At 43.3% G+C, this 25,632-nt stretch overlaps 1 protein-coding gene across 1 annotated transcript in view; it reads left to right on the top strand.

The window, feature by feature from the left end:
- Positions 1-25,327, top strand: part of LOC112217505 (gamma-aminobutyric acid receptor subunit rho-2-like) — a 42,094-nt gene extending 16,767 nt beyond the window's left edge. Inside the window, exons 3-10 of the mRNA XM_024377826.2 lie at positions 4,286-4,353; positions 21,199-21,422; positions 21,616-21,698; positions 21,807-21,947; positions 22,251-22,403; positions 22,582-22,790; positions 22,882-22,905; positions 23,040-25,327. Of these exons, the coding sequence (XP_024233594.1) occupies positions 4,286-4,353; positions 21,199-21,422; positions 21,616-21,698; positions 21,807-21,947; positions 22,251-22,403; positions 22,582-22,790; positions 22,882-22,905; positions 23,040-23,351 (1,214 nt within the window). The 3' untranslated portion in view covers positions 23,352-25,327. The remainder of the gene's footprint in view (positions 1-4,285; positions 4,354-21,198; positions 21,423-21,615; positions 21,699-21,806; positions 21,948-22,250; positions 22,404-22,581; positions 22,791-22,881; positions 22,906-23,039) is intronic.
- The last annotated feature ends 305 nt before the right edge of the window (positions 25,328-25,632 follow it).

Below are 25,632 nucleotides of genomic sequence, written 5' to 3'. Positions count from 1 at the left end.
AATGCCACGAGAGCTCGCTGAAACACAGTGTTCTCTCTACGGCGCCATTTTGTCCCCCATCAGAATATGTTTTAAGAGAGCTTTAACAAACAAGTAACTGCTAGGGGGAACAGGGAAACTGATATGAATTTAAGTTGGAGGTCAAACGCACTGTGAAAAGGTCAAACACACAGTGCTCCGTCCTCTGGACATGACCCCATAACGACCCATAATGATTGTTCTCAGCAGTGGTCTTTTTACAAGATCACATCTCCCACAGCCTCTACAAAATAACCAGTGGCTCCGCGATGGCAGGAGGAGCAGATGGAGAGAGCACATGTAATCACTATGAATGAAAGATAAACATTTTCTTAAATAACAGCCCAATCCTCCGCTAGCATGATCTATTACAGGGGTAGAGGCTGTGGGAGGCCTTTCTCCCAGCAGCTGGCAGGTGTGGCGGGCAGCATTGTCCGCACAGGTGTTGGGAGGGGAGCTGGTGCCTGGGTCCCAGTTTAGGATCTGATGGATGGCATATGGTGTGAGCGAGGGATGACAGCGCACCCAGCTGGCACAAGGCAAGGAGTTAATATCCTCTCTTCCAGGCAACAGGCGAGGGGAGGCTGAGTGAAAGGAGGCTTTAGTTACTAGCGATTACATGAGGGTTCAGAGGCTGGTACTACAGCAGCTAGCGCAGATTATAAACTGGGTGGTTCGAGCCCTGAATGCTGATTGGCTGATAGCCGTGGTATATCAGACCGTATACCATGGGTATGACAAAACATTTATTTTTACTGCTCTAATTACGTTGGTAACCAGTTTATAATAGCAATAAGGCACCTCGGGATTTGTGGTATGTGGCCAATGTACCACGGCTAAGGGCTGTGTCCAGGCACTCCGCGATGTGTCGTGCCCAAGCACAGCCCTTAACCGTGGTATATTGGCCATATACCACACCTCCTTGGGCCTTGCTTAATTAGACAATGGCAGGCGATCAGGCCATTACCCACAATGCATAACACACAAATACACTGCTCAAAAAAATAAAGGGAACACTAAAATAACACATCCTAGATCTGAATGAATGAAATATTCTTATTAAATACTTTTTTCTTTACATAGTTGAATGTGCTGACAACAAAATCACACAAAAATGATCAATGTAAATCAAATTTATCAACCCATGGAGGTCTGGATTTGGAGTGACACTCAAAATTAAAGTGGAAAACCACACTACAGGCTGATCCAATGTTGATGTAATGTCCTTAAAACAAGTCAAAATGAGGCTCAGTAGTGTGTGTGACCTCCATGTGCCTGTATGACCTCCCTACAACGCCTGGGCATGCTCCTGATGAGGTGGTGGATGGTCTCCTGAGGGATCTCCTCCCAGACCTGGACTAAAGCATCCGCCAACTCCTGGACAGTCTGGTGCAATGTGGCTTTGGTGGATGGAGCGAGACATGATGTCCCAGATGTGCTCAATTGGATTCAGGTCTGGGGAACGGGCGGGCCAGTCCATAGCATCAATGCCTTCCTCTTGCAGGAACTGCTGACACACCACATGAGGTCTAGCATTGTCTTGCATTAGGAGGAACCCAGGGCCAAAAGCACTCACAAACTTCTACAGATGCACAATCGAGAGCATCCTGGCGGGCTGTATCACCGCCTGGTACGGCAACTGCTCCGCCCTCAACCGTAAGGCTCTCCAGAGGGTAGTGAGGTCTGCACAACGCATCACCGGGGGCAAACTACCTGCCCTCCAGGACACCTACACCACCCGATGTTACAGGAAGGCCATAAAGATCATCAAGGACATCAACCACCCGAGCCACTGCCTGTTCACCCCGCTATCATCCAGAAGGCGAGGTCAGTACAGGTGCATCAAAGCTGGGACCGAGAGACTGAAAAACAGCTTCTATCTCAAGGCCATCAGACTGTTAAACAGCCACCACTAACATTGAGTGGCTGCTGCCAACACACTGACACTGACACTGACTCAACTCCAGCCACTTTAATAATGGGAATTGATGGGAAATGATGTAAATATATCACTAGCCACTTTAAACAATGCTACCTTATATAATGTTTACATACCCTACATTATTCATCTCATATGCATACGTATATACTGTACTCTATATCATCGACTGCATCCTTATGTAATACATGTATCACTAGCCACTTTAACTATGCCACTCTGTTTACATACTCATCTCATATGTATATACTGTACTCGATATCAGCTACTGTATCTTGCCTATGCTGCTCTGTACCATCACTCATTCATATATCCTTATGTACATATTCTTTATCCCCTTACACTGTGTATAAGACAGTAGTTTTGGAATTGTTAGTTAGATTACTTGTTGGTTATTACTGCATTGTCGGAACTAGAAGCACAAGCATTTCGCTACACTCGCATTAACATCTGCTAACCATGTGTATGTGACAAATAAAATTTGATTTGATTTGACCAGCATATGGTCTCACAAGGGGTCTGAGGATCTCATCTCGGTACCTAATGGCAGTCAGGCTACCTCTGGCGAGCACATGGAGGGCTGTGCGGCCCCCAAAAGAAATGCCACCCCACACCATGACTGACCCACCGCCAAACCGGTCATGCTGGAGGATGTTGTAGACAGCAGAACGCTCTCCACGGCGTCTCCAGACTCTGTCACGTCTGTCACGTGCTCAGTGGGAACCTGCTTTCATCTGTGAAGAGCACAGGGCGCCAGTGGCGAATTTGCCAATCTTGGTGTTCTCTGGCAAATGCCAAACGTCCTGCACGGTGTTGGGCTGTAAACACAACCCCCACCTGTGGACGTCGGGCCCTCATACCACCCTCATGGAGTCTGCTTCTGACCGTTTAAACAGACACAAGCACATTTGTGGCCTGCTGGAGGTCATTTTGCAGGGCTCTGGCAGTGCTCCTCCTGCTCCTCCTTGCACAAAGGCGGAGGTAGCGGTCCTGCTGCTGGGTTGTTGCCCTCCTACGGTCTCCTCCACGTCTTCTGATGTACTGGCCTGTCTCCTGGTAGCGCCTCCATGCTCTGGACACTACGCTGACAGACACAAAAAACCTTCTTGCCACAGCTCGCATTGATGTTCCATCCTGGATGAGCTGCACTACCTGAGCCACTTGTGTGGGTTGTAGACTCCGTCTCATGCTACAACTAGAGTGAAAGCACCGCCAGCATTCAAAAGTGACCAAAACATCAGCCAGGAAGCATAGGAACTGAAAAGTGGTCTGTGGTTACCACCTGCAGAACCACTCCTTTATTGGGGGTGTCTTGCTAATTGCCTATAATTTCCACCATTTGCACAACAGCATGTGAAATGTATTGTCAATCAGTGTTGCTTCCTAAGTGGACAGTTTGATTTCACAGAAGTGTGATTGACTTGGAGTTACATTGTGTTGTTTAAGTGTTCCCTTTAATTTTTTGAGCAGTGTATGTATTATGCATTTACTTGCGGTTCTTATGTGAACCTTTAACATGGGATGGATGAAACTGTGTGCCATATAATTGCATATAGAACTGATTCATAGAATGTATGTGCTGTGAAAATAAACATGACCTTATATGGAGTTATTTGGATTCAATATCCTCGCAGATCCTAAAATCTAACCCAAATCTATCACTCATGACTCATCCACTTCAATCAAATGAATACTTCAACACGAGTGTGTGGTATTGCCCTCAATACTGAAACGAAAGGCTTTTTAAAAAATGAGCTGAAGATATCTGTAGCTGTAATACCGTGTAATACCAAATCTTTCCGGGATTGTGGTAGTGATGAAAGGAAAAGTAAACTGCTAGACATAACAAGGAAGAAGTATGGAGAAAATATCAGAGCCTCTATACTGGGGCATGGAAATCCAAGTTAAGACGTCATCTCAGACAGAGAATCTTTTTTTTAAATCGACACTAGTGCAGTAGAATAGTGCTGCACAGTTTTCACATTTTGTGGTGTTTGTCTGAAATGTTGACACGTTCAATGTCTTTTTCTACTGATCTACACAGCCTACTTCACAGGGTAACAATTAAAAGTATCAACATTTCAGACTCAACACAACAACATTTGACAACTGTGCAGGGGTTCACATACCTTTTTTTTTTACTGCACTGTATATCTACCAAGAGAAAGTAGAATTGTTCTGTTTCACACTAGCGTACCCTAAATCATGTTATGTGATTATGGCCACTCGCAAGGGGAAACTGTCTTTCCACCTGAAACTGAATCCTTGACTCAAAAATATAATAATAAGAAGGAAAATAATCTTGTTCTTGTGACTGTTGTTTTGCAGGCCCTGCTGTCCCTGTAGGGGTGGATGTTCAGGTGGAGAGTTTGGACAGTATATCAGAGGTGGACATGGTAAGTGAATTGATAATCATACAAACATGAAACCTTGTAGCATTTCAATGAAGTCAACTTTAACAGTTATTATTACAGATCGGTGGAACATTTGAAGAGGTCTTTGTGTTACGGCGTTTAAATTCAACAACTGCTGAACGCAATGGGTAGAGGGATGCTGGCAATTCCTATAACAAATAAAGAGACACGCGTCAGTGTTAAATAAAAGTATTTTAGAGTCGGTAACATCAATGATTGTGCTGCCCACCACTTCCTTTGAACCAAAGAAAATGAACGTATATCCTTCACAATCTGCTAATAAGTAAATAAGACTGTGAAGCTGTTTTTTTGGGGGGGCACTGTTTTGGAGCTGATGAACTCAAATGAATTATATTGGTCATGCTTCTTAATCTCGTATTCTCAGATAATCCAAATAATAGGAGCACAGTGCTAAAAACAATGTTTTGTCTTCAAAATGATCTTGCAAATGACCATGCACATGTTCCACCACAGTAATATAATTACATGGGCCCGCTGTCCTAAGCTATAAATTGGAGCCAAACTGCCATCCTGATGTCCTGTAAGCCTCTATGTGAGCATTTCAATGTTTGTATATAATTGTATTAAAATAGACTGGGCAAATTATTGCTTTCAGACTATGACTGTCCTTAATGCCAGACTGATGGAGGACAAAGGTTCAGTCATCTGTATCAACCATTTTAATATCATTATGCAATGTTACAGTGGACTAATATTTGTTGAATGTGTCCAAATGTGATGTTATACACACGTTGTATGTAACGACAAAGGTACTGATTACTTCATTGGTGCCATTATTTCAAGTTGTATTATTACTGATCTAATACATAGTGTAATGCTGTGAAGTGAATGGAAAAGGGGAGGATCTGCTGTGGTGGATGCAGTGGCATAGTCAGCATGAAATAGACCCTTTTGCCTAGCAACATATACAGATCAAGGAGCAGAGAGGAAGGGAAAGTATATGTGTGACCAATGCAACCTCTAACCCAGAGCTGTCATTACTGTATGTGTCTCATCATCACTAATGTCAAATCTGACTGCCCTCTCTGGACATAATATGACATAATATGTTCCCTGCTCATACTAGGGACATACACTGAGTGTACAAAACATTAGGAAAACCTGCTCTTTCTTTGACAGACTGACCAGGTGAATCCAGGTGAAAGCTGGAAATCCCTTATTGACGTCACTTGTTAAATCCACTTAAAAAAGTGTAGATGAAGGGGAGGAGACAGGTTAAAGATGGATGTTTATGGCTTTCGACAATTGAGTCATGGATTGTGTATGTGTGCCATTCAGAGGGTGAATGGGCAAGACAAAAGATATAAGTGCCTTTGAACTGGGTACGGCAGTAGGTGCCAGGAACACTGGTTGGACAGTGTGTCAAGAACTGCAATGCTGCTTTTCCCTTGTGTGCCAAGAATGGTCCACCACCCAAAGGACATCCAGCCAAATTGACACAACTGTGGGAATCACTGAAGTCAACATGGGCCAGCATCCCTGTCGAACACTTTCGACACCCTGTAGAGTCCATGTCCTAACGAATTGAGGCTGTTCTCAGGGCAAATGTTGAGCGCAAACTTGAACGTTGTGAAAATTCTGTGCAACGTCCAGCACGCGTTTACTGTGAACACTGAGACTGTACCCACTTTAAGTTAGTTTTAACAGTGGCTATATAGGCTACTGTGGCTATTTGATCATAATGTAGGCCTACCAGGGCCTCCCGGGTGGCGCAGTGGTCTAAGACGCTTCATTGCCGTGCTAGCTGTGCCACCAGAGACTCTGGGTTCGATCCCAGGCTCTGTCGCAGCCGGCCGCGACCGGGAGGTCCATGGGGCGACGCACAATTGGCCTAGCGTCGTCCGGGTTAGGGAGGGATTGGCCGGTAGGGATATCCTTGTCCCATCGCACACTAGCGACTCCTGTGGTGGGCCGGGCGCAGTGCACGCTAACCAGGTCGCCCGGTGCACGGTGTTTCCTTCGACACATTGGTGCGGCTGGCTTCCGGGTTGGATGCGCGCTGTGTTAAGAAGCAGTGCGGCTTGGTTGTGTTTCGGAGGACGCATGGCTTTCGACCTTCGTCTCTCCCGAGCCCGTACGGGAGTTGTAGCGATGAGACAAGATAGTAACTACTAAACAATTGGATACCATGAAATTGGGGAGAAAAAGTAAATAATAATAATAATAATAATGTAGGCCTACCAGAGTGGCCTTACCATCAAAAACAATGGAGAAAATGCATCCCATAACATTTTAACATGGAAATAGCTGTTCTATCATTAAGCCTACAGTAGCAGCCGATTTGTGTTGTTCAATGTAGACCTACATTCCATGACACTTTTGAAAAAAACTTACAGGGCTTGACATCAACCTGTTTATTCACTTGGTGACTGAAAATGCTGTTGTGTTGTTTGATGTAAGAAACCACTTTACAAACTAAAATGCATTAATATTGTCATACCATTATTACAGAGAAACAGAAATATTGTGCTACCCTCTGCCTATTGGCTACTTAGCTTATTCAAGCCTGTCTAAAAATACACACTGCCCCTTTAAGACAAACAAAAAAGCTCTTTACCCGACTCGCTTTTCAAAGATATCTAGAAATGTACATGTTTTGTGCTCTTGGCTACATGCAGCTCTCGCTTTGATCTCAAAACAAGCGCTTCTACTCACGACTGCTTATGCTGTAAGCACAATCCAGTTCAAAGTAAATGGCACAGATCCATATACAGTGCATTTGGAAAGTATTCCGACCCTTTGACTTTTTCCACATTTTGTTATTTTATAAAGCCTTATTCAAAAATGGATACAATTGTTTCTACACACAATACCCCATAATGACAAAGTAAAAACAGGTTTAGACATTTTAGCAAATGTATTAAAAATAAAAACTGAAATATCGTATTTATATAAGTATTCAGAGCCTTTACTCAGTACTTTGTTGAAGCACCTATGGCAGCGGTTACAGCCTTGAGTCTTCTTGGGTAAGACGCTACACCTGTATTTGGGGAGTTTCTCCCATTCTTCTCTTCAGATCATCTCAAGCTCTGTTAGGTTGGATGGGGAGCATCGCTGAAAAGCTATTTTCAGGTCTCTCCAGAGATGTTCGACTGGGTTCAAGTCCGGGCTCTGCCTGGGAACCTCAAGAACATTCAGAGACTTGTCCCAAAGTCACAGCTGCGTTGTCTTGGCTGTGTGCTTAGGGTCGTTGTCCTGTTGGAAGGTGAACCTTCACCCCAGTCTGAGGTCCTGAGCGCTCAGGACCTTTCATCAAGGATCTCTCTGTACTTTGCTTCGTTCATCTAGTCTCCCAGTCCCTGCTGCTGAAAAACATCCCTGCAGCATGATGCTGCCACCACCAGCCTTCACCAAAGGGATGGTGCCAGGTTTCCTCCACATGTGACGCTTGACATTCAGGGCAAAGAGTTCAATCAATCACGCAGGCTGTCGTGGCTTTTACTGAGGAGTGGCTTCCATCTGGCCACTCTACCATAAAGGCCTGATTGGTGGTGCTGCACAGATGGTTGTCCTTTTTGAAGGTTCTCCCATCTCCACAGAGGAACTCTGGAATTGGAATCAATGGAATTTACCACAGGTGGACTCCAATCAAGTTGTAGAAACATCTCAAGGATGATCAGTGGAAACATGGTGCACCTGAGCTCAATTTCGGTGTCATATCAAAGGGTCTGAAAAATGTAGAATAAGGTTTTAACGTAACAAAATCTGGAAAAAGTCAAGGGGTCTGAATACTTTCCAAATGCACTGTATCGTGTCTGTGACTATCATTAAATGTGAAGACTGTTATTTTATCAAATTAATTCTCTATGTGTAATTATTATTACGTGATTAAACTAATAATGTAAACTTTAATTAATTTGGAAGTCGAGGCACCATGGGAAAATGTTTATAGAGTCTCTATTTCCCGAATCGACTCTTCAGATATTTTCACATCTTATCAATCAGTCTTCTATTTAGGAATTATTAATTGTTACCTCATTAGTCTAATTCCAAACATTGTACAATTCTTAGTTATCTGCACGAACCCTGGTTTCCATAATGAATCAGCTATAAACAAATTGTCTTAATTATTTATTTACTAACTAACTAAATAATCACACAGCATTACATTTCAAACAAACAGTAGATAATGGTTACTGACAATGATAGAAAAGTTCCTAGTGGGCTAAGCCGATATGACAGCATGTTAGTCAACGGAAAGGGGTGGGGACTGAGAAAGAGCGGGAAAGACTAAATGGATTCACTACACACAGTCCATAATTATATTCATTGAAATGCTAATCCTTTGCACATGAACGGCCACTCATTAGAGAATAACTGCAATGTATATATATTTACGCCTGTATGTCGTTGTTGTCTTCTCTGTTGAAATCCTCGATTGTCCTGTAGGGTTCATCAGAGTCTCTGGTTAACTTTCCTAGAAGTCACAATGTCTTTCGTGGTTGTAGGTAGTTAGACTGGATACTTCAGAGAAACTTTCAAAAATGTTCTCATAGAATAGTTGATTCGGCGGTTGTCGGTATTCTCATTCTAGGTTTACGTCATTTCTAGCTGCAGACAAGTAATTTGTGTCGTCTAGAATTTCTCCCTTATTCTGTAGCGATCGATAGTCTCAGAGTTTAACCATTTCCAGTCGTGTCGCCAACTACCTGCGGTCTGGCTTAATGGCCTATAGAGTTGTAGCCATTCCAATGTGGGGACGACGTTCTCTGACTTATCCTTTGGTAGAGTTAAAGTTTAAACCACTTCACACACTAGCATCACCCGGCATTTTTTGGTCACAGAAATTCAACCATTTGCAACCTTAGCTTACACCGTGGTTTGTGTGGTCTAAGTGAATTGCGCCACGAGTGGGTTTTATATATTTCATATTTCCATGCTCTCATTTAGAAGGTTAACATCACATTACATCTTTTCACAAATAGTTTCATATAGTTTCATCACATACGTTTCACAATATTTAGATGTAAACCTGATAGCTGGAAAATGTACACTTTAACATCTTATGGCTGGGGGGCAGTATTGAGTAGCTTGGATGAATAAGGTGCCTGCTACTCAGGCCCAGAAGCTAAAATAAGCATATTATTAGTAGATTTGGATGGAAAACACTCTGACGTTTCTAAAACTGTTTGAATGATGTCTGTGAGTACTCATATGGCAGGCAAAAACCGGAGAAAAAATCCAACCAGGAAGTGGGAAATCTGAGATTTGTAGTTTTTCAACTCTTTGCCTATCCAAGATACAGTGTAAATTTGGTCCGATTGCACTTCCACTAGATGTCAACAGTCTTTAGAACCTTGTTTAAGGCTTCTACTGTGAAGGAGGAGAGAATGAGAGCTGTTTCAACCTGTGAGAGGTAGCTGCGTTCCATTGCATTTCTAAAGACAAAGGAATTCTCCGGTTGAAACATTATTGAAGATTTATGTTAAAAACATCATAAACATTGATTATATACATCGTTTGACATGTTTCTATGAACTGTAACGGAACTTTTTATCTGGACCTAGTGCTCACGCTTCATGAATTTGGATTTTTGAACTAAACGCGCAAACAAAAAGGAGGTATTTGGACATAAATTATGGACTTTATCGAACAAAACAAACATTTATTGTGGAACTGAGATTCCTGGGAGTGCATTCTGATGAAGATCATCAAAGGTAAGTGAATATTTAAAATGCTATTTCTGACTTCTGTTGGCTCCACAACATGGCGGGTATCTGTATGGCTTGTTTTTGTGTCTGAGCGCTGTACACAGATTATTGCATGGTGTGCTTTTTCCATAAAAAAAATTGAAATCTGACACAGCGGTTGCATTAAGGAGAAGTATATACAGTGGGGGAAAAAGTATTTAGTCAGCCACCAATTGTGCAAGTTCACCCACTTAAAAAGATGAGAGAGGCCTGTAATTTTCATCATAGGTACACTTCAACTATGACAGACAAAATGAGAAAAAAAATCCAGAAAATCACATTGTAGGATTTTTAATTAATTTATTTGCAAATTATGGTGGAAAATAAGTATTTGGTCAATAACAAAAGTTTATCTCAATACTTTGTTATATACCCTTTGTTGGCAATGACAGAGGTCAAACGTTTTCTGTAAGTCTTCACAAGGTTTTCACACACTGTTGCTGGTATTTTGGCCCATTCCTCCATGCAGATCTCCTCTAGAGCAGTGATGTTTTGGGGCTGTTGCTGGGCAACACGGACTTTCAACTCCCTCCAAAGATTTTCTATGGGGTTGAGATCTGAAGACTGGCTAGGCCACTCCAGGACCTTGAAATGCTCCTTACGAAGCCACTCCTTCGTTACCCGGGCGGTGTGTTTGGGATCATTGTCATGCTGAAAGACCCAGCCATGTTTCATCTTCAATGTCCTTGCTGAAAATCTCACGATACATGGCCCCATTCATTCTTTCCTTTACACGGATCAGTCGTCCTGGTCCCTTTGTAGAAAAACAGCCCCAAAGCATGATGTTTCCACCCCCATGCTTCACAGTAGGTATGGTGTTCTTTGGATGCAACTCAGCCTTCTTTGTCCTCCAAACACGACGAGTTGAGTTTTTACCAAAAAGTTATATTTTGGTTTCATCTGACCATATGACATTCTCCCAATCTTCTTCTGGATCATCCAAATGCTCTCTAGCAAACTTCAGACGGGCCTGGACATGTACTGGCTTAAGCAGGGGGCTTAAGCAGGGGGACACGTCTGGCACTGCACGTCTGGCACTGCAGGATTTGAGTCCCTGGTGGCGTAGTGTGTTACTGATGGTAGGCTTTGTTACTTTGGTCCCAGCTCTCTGCAGGTCATTTACTAGGTGCCCCAGTGTGGTTCAGGGATTTTTGCTCACCGTTCTTGTGATCATTTTGACATAAACAAAAGATATACAAAATAAAGTTTTCAATCCAAAATCATCGAATTGGACTGTATTCTATATACGTCCAAGGTCCTGGCAAAATGACCCTATCATTGCGTTGTCTAATGTCATATCTAGGGTGTTCCTAATGTGCGGTGTGTTGCTTAGGGCACTATCCTAAGTTGATAACTACTACAGCTTCGGGCAGTCTACAGGGATGACCTATGGACCTCTGTGGATAAACTGGTTCTGTAGGTGTAGAGTCAATGGCCTCAGAGTACATTTTAAACTTACTAAGGCTGGTATTCTTTTCAGACCCTTAAGTGAGCCGAGCATAAATCCTCATTTAATGTTCTGTTGTACGTGTGCGTTTATGCTTACATAAGCGCACATGCCAAGGGAAAGAACCAAGTATCCTGCTAGGTTGCAACCTGTTCAGAATGGGTCTGATGTCATCAGATAATCTCCAGGTCAATGCCTGGAGGTCAGTAAGAATTGATGTCGACCTCAAGACATATGTTAAGGGGACCTGTAGTAGTTTTCCTACAAGTCACTGTGTCTTACATCATTGTAGTGGTGATAGGTATGAAGGAGTCTATTTCATAGCTATGTTATCTACGGAGGAGCTAACCTCACGACGGAAGTACTCTCTAAGCACTGAACCAGTCGTACGCGGTGTGATCATGGTTCATGACTTCTAATAACTTTCCTCCTGAATGGAGGGTTCTATTTATTAGTGGCATGTGTGTTGACCATCAGAAGAGTGTTCTGGAGATTCCCTTACATGTGTTGCAATCTGAGTGATTACTAACTCCTCTGTCACTATTTATCAATAGCAATTTGACTTATGAGGTCTCTAATCCTCTTACTGATTGTTGCTGGACTGACTGTGGTAGCATTGGTATTGGTACTTAAGGGGATCAGTTATCCCACCGATTTATTCTGAAATATTATCCTACCGGAACACATGATTAAAGTACTGTACTAGTTGTATTGTAGTTGAAACTACATATAGCAAGGCATTGCTATTTTTTCTATTTGTTTTGGAGGAGAAAGTCCACTGGGCTTCTTTTACAACCAGTGTGGAACACCTCAGTAATATCTTAGATGTGGTCTAAGATAATCCCCATCTAGGGGCCTGTCTGCTCCTCACTGTTCTCATAGGGGAGTTTACAACTAGATTAGTTTTCTGCTCTGACGGCCTCATACGGTGTTGCACATAGTCTCGACCCTCCCCACCCCCCCTCACCGGCCTCGATGGGGCTCATCATGGGTCTGGGCTACTATTCACCCCTTTCTGGCTCGGGACCCCCCCACCAGCGGTTGGTGTTGGTACCCGAGGCACAAACGAAAAGGTCGGACCCTATGTGCGAGTTATCAGCGGCCGCGTTGTTATGAGAATGGCTGAAACCTTTCGATCAAATCTCCTGGTGTTTGTGCTTCAAAACGCTCAATGGCTGTCGAGGCCAGTCACCACAGCGTCCTCGTGTGGCAACCTCTTCAGTACCTGCGAACTGAGACGAGGATATCTGTCTGTGATATCGCAATGTGTTTTAACAGTGGGAGTCATTGGGTCAGTTGCTGGACTGACAGCGTTAGTGTTATTGTAAGGGATGACAGTCCCCAAGAAAGCAGAAGATGTATCATTGGAAGCAGAGTACACTCTGCTCATTGATGTGTTTCTTGCTGAGACGGCCGCAGTGCTTGCGCAAGTGTCCTAAGAGCAAGAGAAGTTCATCTCAACTACAGTATTGCACGGCTTCAAGGAGGAGGGAAGTTGCTCATTCTCAGAGACTCGAAATGATGAAAATAATGGTCAATCAGGTTTGCTGATGGAATGTGTCGAGATATCGTAATATCTCCTTGGATCGGATTCTGCACCAAGAGGTTTCTAAACGTCTTTTTCCCAAGGGGTGCTTTTGACAGATACCCCTCGTGGATGACTGCATTGCAGCTAGCGTTAGGGGAAGACAGTGTGGTCAGTGGAGAAGGCACTGTGACCTGTGACCATACATGGTTGGTTTTCCAATCCATCAGTGGGAGTAACCGATCCATCAAGTCTGCTCCGAGTAGCAGGGTTTCAGATTCGAGGCTGGAAACATACACAGGGTGAACGAGCGATACGTCCTGGAAGTGTAGTTTCAGCATGACTCTCAATGTTAGAGGCGAGGTAGTCTGAATGACCCTCGAATTGTAGTTTCGCCTCATTCTACTTTTAACCAACGTTTAGTTGGCTTCAAAACCTTTTTGAGGTCATCGAACAATGTTTGAGAGATGAGCGATATTGTCGCACCCGAATCAATTAGAGCATGACAAGTTAAGCAGTCCCTCGGGACTGTTTCCAGCTATGGCCGTTTAGAGTCGCGTTTAGTGGACATATTCCCCACAAAGTGGAGTGGTTGTTCGCAGTGACATGACGTGCCATTTCTGTTCAAGGTGAAAGCGGATCGACTTTTCCGATTTTGAGTGGACTTGGCTTTAACAAAGCTTTTGACCTGGTTCTTCGCAACCTTTGTATCAGTCTGTAGAGTCTATAGAGTCTGTAGACAAAGCCTGCGAGGCTTGTTTCTTGATCGAGCGGGCCCTGGATAGGGTCTCGCGTGAGAGTGGGCGAAATAGATTTTTGTACTTCCTTGCAAAGGGTGTTAATTCCTGCGGACCTGGTGTCCGGCAATTCCCCGTCTAGTCCTGTGACCAATCTTTTACCCTTTTCTAAACAATGTAGCGCTTTAGTTCTTCACGTAGTGGTACTTGTAGAGAACATTGGTCTACGATTTGATCGTCCTTTAACCCTTTGTAACTTTTCTGTTCTGACACTTTGTGCGGGTTGGGTGCAGGAACGTAGCAAACAGGTCAATTGCAGCCGTATTGGTTTCGATGGCGACGTACTTTACAGTTATTTAGACTGCAGAGGTTATTGGAATCGTGGTTTTGTGGTAGAAACCGTTGTTGTGCGTCATCTCTCAATGCTCAAATACCTGATAATGCACCCTCTTAGCTGGAGTGAGTGCTCCTGGTCAAACTTCAAAGCCTCAAAAGCTGTTCTTGCAAGCTCTCTGAGTTGTAAGATAGGCAAGCCAACGTGGGCTGTAAGGCCCAAGTAGGTAATGAAGGTGGAATACATGTTCGACAGAAACATTTGTTTGAATGGTAACAGCTCTTCCATTCCTGTTTCAGTGAGTAGGCCAAAGTAAGCTGAACAAAGCCTATGATAGTAAGCTTGTGGGTGTTCATTCCAAGCTTGTTTGAAAGTGTTAGTCAGTGAGCTATCGTGTTTGCGAGTCGCAGAATCACTGAATTCTAATTTCAAAGCTGTGGCAAGTTTAGCGTAATCATTAAGCACATGTTGCTGTTGTAGACTAATTAACATCGTCATGTGTCTATTCGATGTTCGCTTCAACAGGTAAACCCGGTCAGAAACCGTAGCGTTCGAGGAGCCATCCAATGCGTCCTCTATGTCAGCTAGGAACGTCTCAGTATTGTTTGGCTGACCTGGAACGGGGTCAAAGGTGGGGAAATTCTTGACGAGATTGTCAAGGTGTTCCACGCAAAGTGGGCGGAGAGGATTGGCTTCATCCTGTGGGGAAATTGCTGCCGAAAGGCCAAGAGGAGAAGCCAAGCTTTGGCTTTGTTGGCGAAGAGGCACCATATTACTCAGTGCCGAATGGCCAAGAGCAGAAGACTGAAGGACACATGAGGGAGGCAAAGTCTGAAACCTTCTATCGTCTTCACTCCTTTGAGTACCGGACTCCGGTTGCTTGGTTGGGTAGTCACGCTGTAGCACGTGACCGTTCTGGAATTCCACCAGATTGTACCCAAGGATGATATTCTGCTGCACTTGCTCCTTTTGGTTTCAAACTTATCTGTCATTGTTTGCAGATAGAGGTCTTAAGTACGGAGCGAGAGATTCAGTGATGAGATTTCCTCCACTTGCTTAAAAATCACTATTTTCATTTTCATCACCTGAGTTCTCTCATGATTAATTTGGTCAATGACTTCAATGAGTTCTGCTGACCTGTCATCCAACTTTGTAATTGTGCTAATTAACTGATTGTCTTTGGTCTGCAGCATTTGTAGTAGAACAGTGTTACTTTGAGTAATGTTCAACAAAACTGCATGCATGTTATCAAGTTGAGTGCTCCTGTTTGTAGATAACTCGTCAGATTTAACTAGTTTGGCGTGGACATTGTCATATTTAGTTTTGCCTAAATCGAGTTGTTCCTGTAGAAAACGATTTTGTTCCTGTCAAAAACGATTTTGTTGACTAGTTTGCGCTCGTTCATTGTCATAAGCTGCAATTATCGTCATAAAATGCAATTACATTTAATTGTTCAGTTTTCAAACGCAGTTCCATAGCTAGCAGAATTTTTCCCTTTTCTTCTTTTGTCATTAGTTTCCTGGTTCTCTCCACCTGTCCCTTTATGTCTTCCGTTTCCTGCTCGTGATTGGACCAATGCCAATCTTGGATGGCAAGACATCAGGGTTAGATTTTGGAGAGTGTTTGTTGTGATTTCTACTGTTTTTCCTCTAATGGCATAGTTAGGGTTGGTATTGCTGCGAAGGTCAGAGATCAATCCTGTTATGGGTGAGGGTTCACTAATTAGCGGAGGAGTGGGAACCACTCCCTCTGATAGCTTGAACATTATTATAACATTTGAGAGGATTATTTAATTTTTTCCTGTTTTTCCAATGGTTTGGTTTTGGAATACGTTAGACATTAATGAACCATCAGTACTGTGACGTGAATGAATTTGCAAAAACAAATTGACTTGATTAATGAATGATAATGATTATTATGATTATGATGATGATTACCTGTATAGGCAGCTGGGAATTCAACTTTAGTTAACCTGAGAAGTTGGTTCTTCTAGGTTAATATAGGAAAGTTTAAAATGTCTCATTTAATTGGAAGAACCTGAAAAGGTATGTTCGACAATTTAACTTATTAAATTGAACGAGACAATGATATCCAATCAATTGAGATTGTCTGGATTATCATAAGTGTAACCAGTAGAGCAAATGTTATGGTACATTCACCGCTAGCTTCACTTATCCCTAAGGCCAAAGCCACATGGGATTCCTGCTGGAGGCGAGACTTCATTCAGTACTGGATAGTCCTGAATGAGCTTTGCAAAAGCAATTTCTACTGATAAATCAATGTTAATGATAAATCAAACCTGTATTTGTCACATAAGGCACAGCCTTCCCCAAGTCGTCCTCCTCAGGATGTTAGCAAGACTGTAGATGTCTCTACTATTCCTACTGAATACCATGACCTGCTGGAAGTGTTCAGTAAGGCACGTGCTACTTCCCTTCCCCCGCACCATCCTTATGATTGTGCCATTAACCGTCTCCCAGGCACTACACCACCAAGCTATGGAAGAGTACATAGAGGAGTCTCTGACCACTGGGGCCGTCCTTCTGCATTTCCTGCAGGCGCAGGGTTTTTCTTTGTGGAGAAGAAGGACAAGAGCCTGCGCCCGTGCATTGACTACTGGGGAATTAACGATATCACTGTCAAAAACGGTTACCCCCTACCTCTCCTCTCCTCAGCATTTGAACCTCTCCAGGGGGCTACCATGTTTTCCAAGTTGGACCTTCGGAATGCCTACCACCTGGTTCGGATACGCGAGGGGGATGAGGGGAAGACAGCCTTCAACACAGCCAGTGGACATTTTGAGTACCAGGTCATGCCGTTTGGACTCACCAACACTGTCCTCCAGGCTTTGGTCAATGATGTGCTTTGGAACATGCTAAACCAGTTTGTGTTCGTCTCCCTGGACGTCATCCTATTTTTTCCCCGATCTGCCCAAGAACATGTACTCCATGTCAAACAGGTCCTTCAGCGCCTCCTGGAGAACCAATTGTTTGTGAAAGCCAAGAAGTATGAGTTCCACCGCTCTTCTATCACCTTTCTGGGTTTCTTGGGTTTGCAAACTTCTACTGCCATTTCATTCAGGATTACAGCACCCTGGCGGCCCCCCTCTCGGCACTCACCTCCCCCAAGGTACCGTTCAAATGGTCTCCAGCTGTCGACAAAGCCTTTGTGGACCTGAAGCATCGGTTCACAACAGCAGCCATTCTCATCCATCCGGAACCCCTCGTGTGAATTTGTGGTGGAAGTGGATGCTTCGGATGTTGGAGTGGGGACCATCATGTCCCAGCGATCTGCCCAGGACCAGAAGCTTCATCCCTGTGCCTTCCTGTCCCATTGTCTCAATCCTGCTGAGAGGAACTATGATGTTGGCAACCGAGAACTCCTGGCGGTGAAGATGGCGTAGGAGGAGTGGAGGCACTGGCTGGAAGGAGCAGAACAGCCATTCCTGGTCTGGACCGACCATAAAAACTTGGAATATCTCCGTTCAGCCAAGCGCCTCAATTCAAGGCAGGCCTGTTGGGCCCTCCTGTTAACCAGATTCAACTTGACCATTTCCTACTGTCCTGGATATAAAAATGTGAAGCCTGATGCTCTCTCCCGCCTATATAGTTCCTCTGCCACACCCGATATGATGGCTTGGTAGCCAAAGGAAAGGGGTGGGGACTGAGAGAGAGCGGGAAAGACAAAATGGATTCACTACACACAGTCTATAATTATATTAATTGAAATGCTAATCCTTTGCACATGAACGGCCACTCATTCGAGAATAATTGCAATGTACAGTTGAAGTCGGAAGTTTACATACACCGTAGCCAAATACATTTAAACTCAGTTTTTCACAATTCCTGACATTTAATCCAAGTCAAAATTCCCCGTTTTAGGTCAGTTAGGATCACCACTTTATTTTAAGAATGTGAAATGTCAGAATAATAGTTGAGAGAATGATTTATTTCAGCTTTTATTTATTTCATCACATTCCCAGTGGGTCAGAAGTTTACATACACTCAATTAGTATTTGGGAGCATTGCCTTTAAATTGTTTAATTTGGGTCAAACTCTTTGGGTAGCCTTCCACAAGCTTCCCACAATAAGTTGGGTGAATTTTGGCCCATTCCTCCTGACAGAGCTGGTGTAACTGAGTCAGGTTTGTAGGCCTCCTTGCTCGCACACACTTTTTCAGTTCTGCCCACAAATCTTCTATAGGATTGAAGTCAGGGCTTTGTGATGGCCACTCCAATACCTTGACTTTGTTGTTCCCCCCCCCTTTTTCCTCCAAACATAACAATGGTCATTATGGCCCAACAGTTCTAATTTTGTTTCATCAGACCAGAGGACATTTCCCCATAAAGTACGATCTTTGTCCCCATGTGCAGTTGCAAACCGTAGTCTGGCTTTTTTATGCCGGTTTTGGAGCAGTGGCTTCTTCTGAGCTGGTTATGTCGATATAGGACTAATTTTACTGTGGATATAGATACCTTTGCAGCTGTTTCCTCCAGAATCTTCACAAGGTCTTTTGCTGTTGTTCTGGCAGTGATTTGCACTTTTCGCACCAAAGTACATTCATCTCTAGGAGACAGAACATGTCTCCTTCCTGCGTGGTATGACGGCTGCGTGGTCCCATGGTGTTTATACTTGCGTACTATTGTTTGTACAGATGAACGTGGTACCTTCAGGCGTTTGGAAATTGCTCCCAAGGATGAACTAGACTTGTGGAGGTATGCAATTTGTTTCTGGGGTCTTGGCTGATTTCTTTGGCTTTTCCCATGATGTCAAGCAGAGGCACTGAGTTTGAAGGTAGGCCTTGAAATACATCCACAGGTACACCTCCAATTGACTCAAATGATGTGACATGTTTTGGTCTCAGAAATTCAACCATTTGCAACCTTAGCTTACACCGTGGTTTGCGTGGTTTGGTGTGAATTGCGCCACGAGTGGGTTTGATATATTTCAGAGAAAAGGGCGGTCCATGACGCCAACGTAATGTCTATGCTCACGTGGCGTGGCCGTGGCCATTGATTTGGTTAACTTTATATGAAAAACCCATACTCTCATTTAGAAGGTTAACATTGCATTACATCTTTTCACAAATAGTTTCCTGATTAATCACAACAGTTTCACAATATTTAGATGTAAACCTGATAGCTGGAAAATGTACACTTTAAGAGATACAGTTATGTGTGTTTCCTGTTCTTCATGAGATCACCACATGAAACACACTCTTCATAACTGTCCTCTAAGTGTCCACGGACCATTCTCAATAGTAGAAATAGTGTTTAATTCTCCCATTTTGTGGATTAGGAGTTTGGCCAAGAGAGGTTCTTTGTTCTGGTAGACTCTCTCAATATTGAATGGCAGTTTCTACCAGGTATTTATGACCTGTCATAAAGTCATAAAACTGGAGAGAGAGAGAGAGAGAGAGAGAGGAGGGGGGCTATAATCCTCCCCCAGGGCATTTCATGACAAATATATGCTACTCCGATGCGTTCTGCCTACAACAAAATCTCTTGCATAGTTTTGTTTCGGTATGTTGCATTGATCGTGGTTAATACTGTGTTGATTCAATCACAATTGCCACAGTAAAGGGAAACCCTGATAGTGTTAACAGGGAAAACTCTAGAACTGTGGTCACCCAACTTTTCTGAGTCAAGATCACTTTCTGCATCAAAATGCAAGCCGCGATCTACCTCTCAGAATTTTATTTAACATTACTTAAAAAACGTAAGCTTATACATTATTAACCAATTAAAAACAGTACTGTAGCAAGTAAGTATGTGTAGTAAGCTATAGGCCCAATACATTATCACTGCAAATTAGCTGTGCAAAATTGCCCTACTAATGCATTATTGTTCGGGCCATTTTAAGTTTGAGGTAGGCTATATGATCACACCGGTAATAGATCCATAGTTGTATTACTTGTGAGGCACAGCTGAGTGAGCGTACATTTAAATAATGAGCTTTATATTTGTATTTTACTGGGCTGATGGTGCCTGCATCTGATGGTCAGTCTCAGTGGAGGGAGAGAGCAGCAGACTGAGGGTCCGCCTCTCAACATCCCGCCGCTCTCCCTTTCCTCCACTGACACTGGCCAAAAAGGGACAAAGTCTTACAGCTGATGGTGACTCGAGTCACACCGCATGCACAAATGACTGTAGTTACTCCCATGAACAGAGAAACTCAAATAGTCCTCAATATTAAAAAAGGCCCAAAGCCACTAATAATAACAACAATGCAAGCCTAGAGATACACTTTCCTACTCATTCATTACTGCTGCAGTGTTTGTTGTAGTGCTGAGTGGAGATAGGAAGAACGTGCATTTTATGGCTTATAAAAGTATTGAATACAAAGTGTTGACAGTGATGAGTAAGAACTTAAACATGAGCTCTTTCATAAGAACAGCATCTCTTTGCTGTATTTGTTGACAGCCTCTCTCTAGTCATGTTTTTAACCGTTTTAAAATCTCACAGTATCAATTTCGCTGTAGCTTTCTTTTATGCCTGCTACGTTACTGCAGACACGGTAATCTGAGCCATCAGATTGGCCAGCGGTAGGCCTATAGTGCACTTGATTTGCTCTCTGGGCCCTCAGGGAAGGTACCTTCAGATGCATGAAATGGTTCAAAATGGCAACAGTTCGCCTACCCGATGCGCAAGGCAGCTGAATTGGGTGCACCTACCATCAACAGCCCGAGACAAATTTAAAAAATAGGAACACAAGGCTTTATTGTTGAGTTTATTACGGAAATGATTGATTAGGAATGTCTTGGAGATCGACCGGTTTGTGACTACTGCTCTAGAAAGTTGAGTGAAGGGGCAGCCTCTGGGCTACTGCGCGTGTGAGCAGTTTAGAGGGAACATTTGGCACAACTCAATATTAGTAAGGTGTACCTAATGTTTGGTATACTCAGTCTATATCTGATCATAAATATACACTATAATCCAGGGAGAGGGTGAGACCCTGGTAATCACAACATATACAATCAATGGCTTTATCTACAACTCTAAATCCAGGAATGGGTTCAGAGGATTTATACAAGGCTTCAACCAACTAACAAATGAATGTTTCGGTGACCTGCAGGACTTCACCATGACCCTGTATCTGAGGCACTACTGGAAAGATGAGAGGCTGTCCTTTCCCAGCACAACCAATAAGAGCATGACCTTTGACGGGCGCCTGGTCAAGAAGATCTGGGTGCCTGATGTGTTCTTCGTCCACTCCAAGAGGTCGTTCATTCATGACACCACCACTGAGAACATCATGCTCAGGGTGTTCCCAGACGGACACGTGCTCTACAGCCTCAGGTGAGGAAACTGGAAGCAGCAGCTTCGTTTTGTGTCATTTCGACGATGACAGCGCAGAACTAAGTTGATCCACATTTTCCCAGCACATATTTACCCATCTCATAGAATCATACTTAACTACGAGGATGTAGCATGTTGACATTTTTGTGTTTTCGTCGTCGTGGATATAAAGATGTTGTGTTTGAATCCCAAGGGTGACGGTTACTGCTGCCTGTAACATGGACTTCAGTCGTTTCCCTCTGGATTCACAGACCTGCACCTTAGAGCTGGAGAGCTGTAAGTAGTGGTACTCTGACTGTCTCACAATGTGTTTGGTGGGATTTGGTGTGGCGGTACAGTACATTAGGCAGATTTCAATTAGAAATCCATTTCTGTTGTCTCCAGATGCTTACACGGACGAGGACCTCATGCTGTACTGGAAGAGTGGGGATGAGTCCCTGAGCACGGATGACAGAATCTCTCTGTCTCAGTTCCTCATCCAGAAGTTTCACACTACCTCCAGACTGGCTTTCTACAGCAGCACAGGTAGAACCACAAATAATCTCTGAGGGACGGATAAGAAAATGTATTGTAGAAAAATAACACATTCTGTGTACAAATGATGACTGGATGTTGCAGCATTTACTTCTCAAGAAGTCAACATTTATTTGAATAACAAAATTGAAGTATATTATCTAACTGTTTGTACGGATATTTGTTTGTGACAATTTCACTGAATCCAAATACAGTCCATTGTTGTACAAATACATTTTTAAGTTCTTCAGAGAAGCAAAACCCATTTTCAGACTTTTGGTGATATCTCACGTGTCTTTCCCTTCTCCTCTCTAGGCTGGTACAACCGTCTGTACATCAACTTCACCCTGCGACGCCACATCTTCTTCTTCCTGCTCCAGACCTACTTCCCTGCGACTCTGATGGTCATGTTGTCCTGGGTGTCGTTTTGGATCGACCGCCGGGCCGTACCGGCCAGGGTCTCATTAGGTAAGATACACTCTTCGAAGAAAATATTCTACCTAGAACCTAAAAGGGTTCTTCAGCTGTCCCTGTGGCGGGGAAACCTTTTTCTAAGAGTGTAGATGGATTGGTTGGTTCATATCTATGAGGATACTTCCTGGAGTCTCGTGTTCACACGGACGTTGTGTGTTGTACTGTGCTCCAGGTATCACCACGGTGCTCACCATGTCCACCATCATCACTGGAGTCAACGCCTCCATGCCCAGGGTTTCCTACATCAAAGCTGTGGACATTTACCTCTGGGTCAGCTTTGTGTTTGTGTTCCTATCGGTGCTGGAATATGCTGCCGTCAACTATCTGACAACGTTGAGGGACGGGAAAGATCGGAAGCTCAAGGAAAAGGCCAGAGAGCAGGTAAGGCTCTTACTATGCTGTACTGCTCTTCTTTATGTCCTTTCAGCATTTTTCCTAGTCTGATCTCTCTTTCTTTCTCTTTGTCCTACAGTCCCTGGGCCTGGCGAGAGAACAGGTAAAGGTCCTCATCATACCACACTGAACTACAAGTCCTTTCATCGTTTTTCCTACTCTGATCTCTCGTTCTCTCTCTCACCCACCTGTCTCCCTCCCTCCCTCCATATCTCTCTCTCTCTCTCCGCCCTACAGTCGCTCCCCTGCACATGTGGCATGTCCCACACCGGGACCATGATGGCGGACGGGACCTACAGCGAGTCCGACACCAACAGTCTAGCCGGGTACACCAGGGCCCCTGCTCCTGAGGACCCCCCGGAGAAGCAGGAACGCATCGTGGTGCACATCTCCTTGGACAACGAGTCCGCGGCGGCAACCAAGAAGAAGACGGGCTTCCGCAGCTTCAGTTTCATGCAGAACACCCACGCCATTGACACCTACTCCCGCATGATCTTTCCTGGATCCTACATCATTTTCAACCTCATCTACTGGTCTGTGTACTGCTGAGGCTCTCCCGGACAGCCTTGTTAGAGTCAGCAGAGAGACAATCTATTGATGTTGCTGTACCAGATGAAACAGGACCGTTATTTAACTCTGACCGACAAAACTGATTGACTCAAAGTGGTAATGACCTCCATAATGCACATTGAGGTGATGGAGTTCTTATAACACCTGTGCTCACCAGCAGCACTCACAAAAGGTTTTCACAGATCTCTAGATGGATAACACCATTCTATCCTCACCATCAGCTACAACCATGTTACTACTTGACTCAACTGTACAGCTTTCCTTTGTATGCTATATAAACTATTTACGCAACCATGCAGGTCCAAGCACAAACTATGATGAATTTTATACTCATGGCACTGTCAAAGCAGGAAAACTGTGTCTGTATTACTGACAGTGTACGTACTTCTAAAAAATGGACTAAGTGTTGCCCAAGCTTGCCTCCTTAAGCAGAAAACAGAAAGCTTGATCCATAATGTGAGGGTTTGACCTCTTAAAATCGACTATGTTGATTTGGCAAGCATCAGTTGCTCATGAGCAAATTGAAACACAGCCACAGACTCTATGTCTTCTAGGAATGCACCAAGTGTTATTCTTTTTAACAACCACACAAAAATCTAAATCTACATTTATACAAGCTGGCAGATTTTCACTTAGATTACAGTATTTCAGTATTTATTTAATTATTTATTAATGATCTATTTATTCAATTATTTATTCATTTTAGGCCTATCAATTTACTTACATAATAACTGTTTAGTGCACTAATATGCCATTATACCTTAAGTTGTTAAAAACAATGCATGGGGCTTAATAGTTTTTTTCATGGTTGGCCACAGAAATTGTGAGGGTGGGTATCATTAATGAATGCTTATGTGAACTATCATTCAGCTTGTTTCAGGAACTCAATGTTATCCACCAATTAAATAGTTGTTTCTGTTTGTATATTACTCAGAAGGGGGTTTTCAAGACTTATAAACCTTTATCAGCGATGTAATGAACTTGAACAGCCTTAAGTGAACTGGTTTCACGGCGAAATCTTTTGTGTTTGTTTGTTTGATTGACTGTTTGGATAACAAGTGACTGCATATTGCTTTTTATATCCAGTATTATATCCAACCAGTATATTAGTACACATGGTATTGTATGTAGTATGTAGATAGCCACAAGCATGAGCTGGATTTACTAGGCATCCATATTGCCACTAGATATGTCAGCCTGTTGGACAAATGCTCAACCAATGCAAATCACCTCATACAGATGCTTGTCCACAAGCTTGCGCAACTACTGTAGACTGATTATTGACGCGTCAAAACATTTAGAATGTATGCTTTTTTTGGAGCAGATTTCTAAATAAAAGGCTTTAAGCTAAAAGCATGTTTGCAGTCAATGTGTTTGAGCATGAGTCGTGACCATACATATTTTGAATGGCCTGTTCTCAATCGAAAGAAAAGTCTGTAACCGTTATCTTTCAATTGCTGGAGGCAGGGTTGCAAAGTTCCAGTAACTCAAAATTCCCAAATTCTTTCAAAAAAATCCCCAGTTGGAAGATTCCCTGATAAGCAGGAAATATGAAAAATTCTCCAACCAGGATTTCGGGAAAACCTGTGAATTTTGGGAAAGCTGCTGGACTTTTGCAACCCTAGCTGGATTATGTCATTGTTTCCTTATGGATGAGGCAACATTACTAAGGACTATGAGATAAGATGACTGGAAATACAGCATTCACTTTTAAGACTAATGTGTTTCTGAGACAATCTTGCCATGTGATGTACATCTGTCTGTCTGTAATCCAGATTGTAGAGAGCATTCATAGCACATTTAATCCCCAAACAAACAAATCAAATTAAATTAGCCTCAGTGAGAATGTCTAAGCTGCCCCCACCTACACAGCCGCTATATGTGTCTCTACACTGAGTGTACAAAACATTAGGAACACCTTCCTAATATTGAGTTGCACCCCCCCTCCCCTCCTTGTCTCCAATGCTTCTCAAATTGGCTGGATGTCCTTTGGGTGGTGGCCCATTCTTGATACACACGGGAAACTGTTGAGCCTGAAAAACCCAGCAGCGTTGCAGTTCTTGACAGACTCAAACCGGTGCTCCTGGCACCTACTACCATACCCCATTCAAAGGCACTTAAATATTTTGTCTTTCCAATTCACCCTCTGAATGCCACACATACACAATCCATGTGGGATCATAGCTTTCACCTGGTCAGTCTGTCATGGAAAGTTCCTAATGTTTTGTACAGTCAGTGTATATTACAACATAACATTGTA

Source organism: Oncorhynchus tshawytscha, linkage group LG18, assembly GCF_018296145.1.
Source record: "Oncorhynchus tshawytscha isolate Ot180627B linkage group LG18, Otsh_v2.0, whole genome shotgun sequence".
In the NCBI taxonomy this organism is placed as follows: domain Eukaryota; kingdom Metazoa; phylum Chordata; class Actinopteri; order Salmoniformes; family Salmonidae; genus Oncorhynchus; species Oncorhynchus tshawytscha.
Note: the sequence above shows the minus strand (reverse complement) of the source record. Positions and strands in the feature narration are given on the sequence as shown.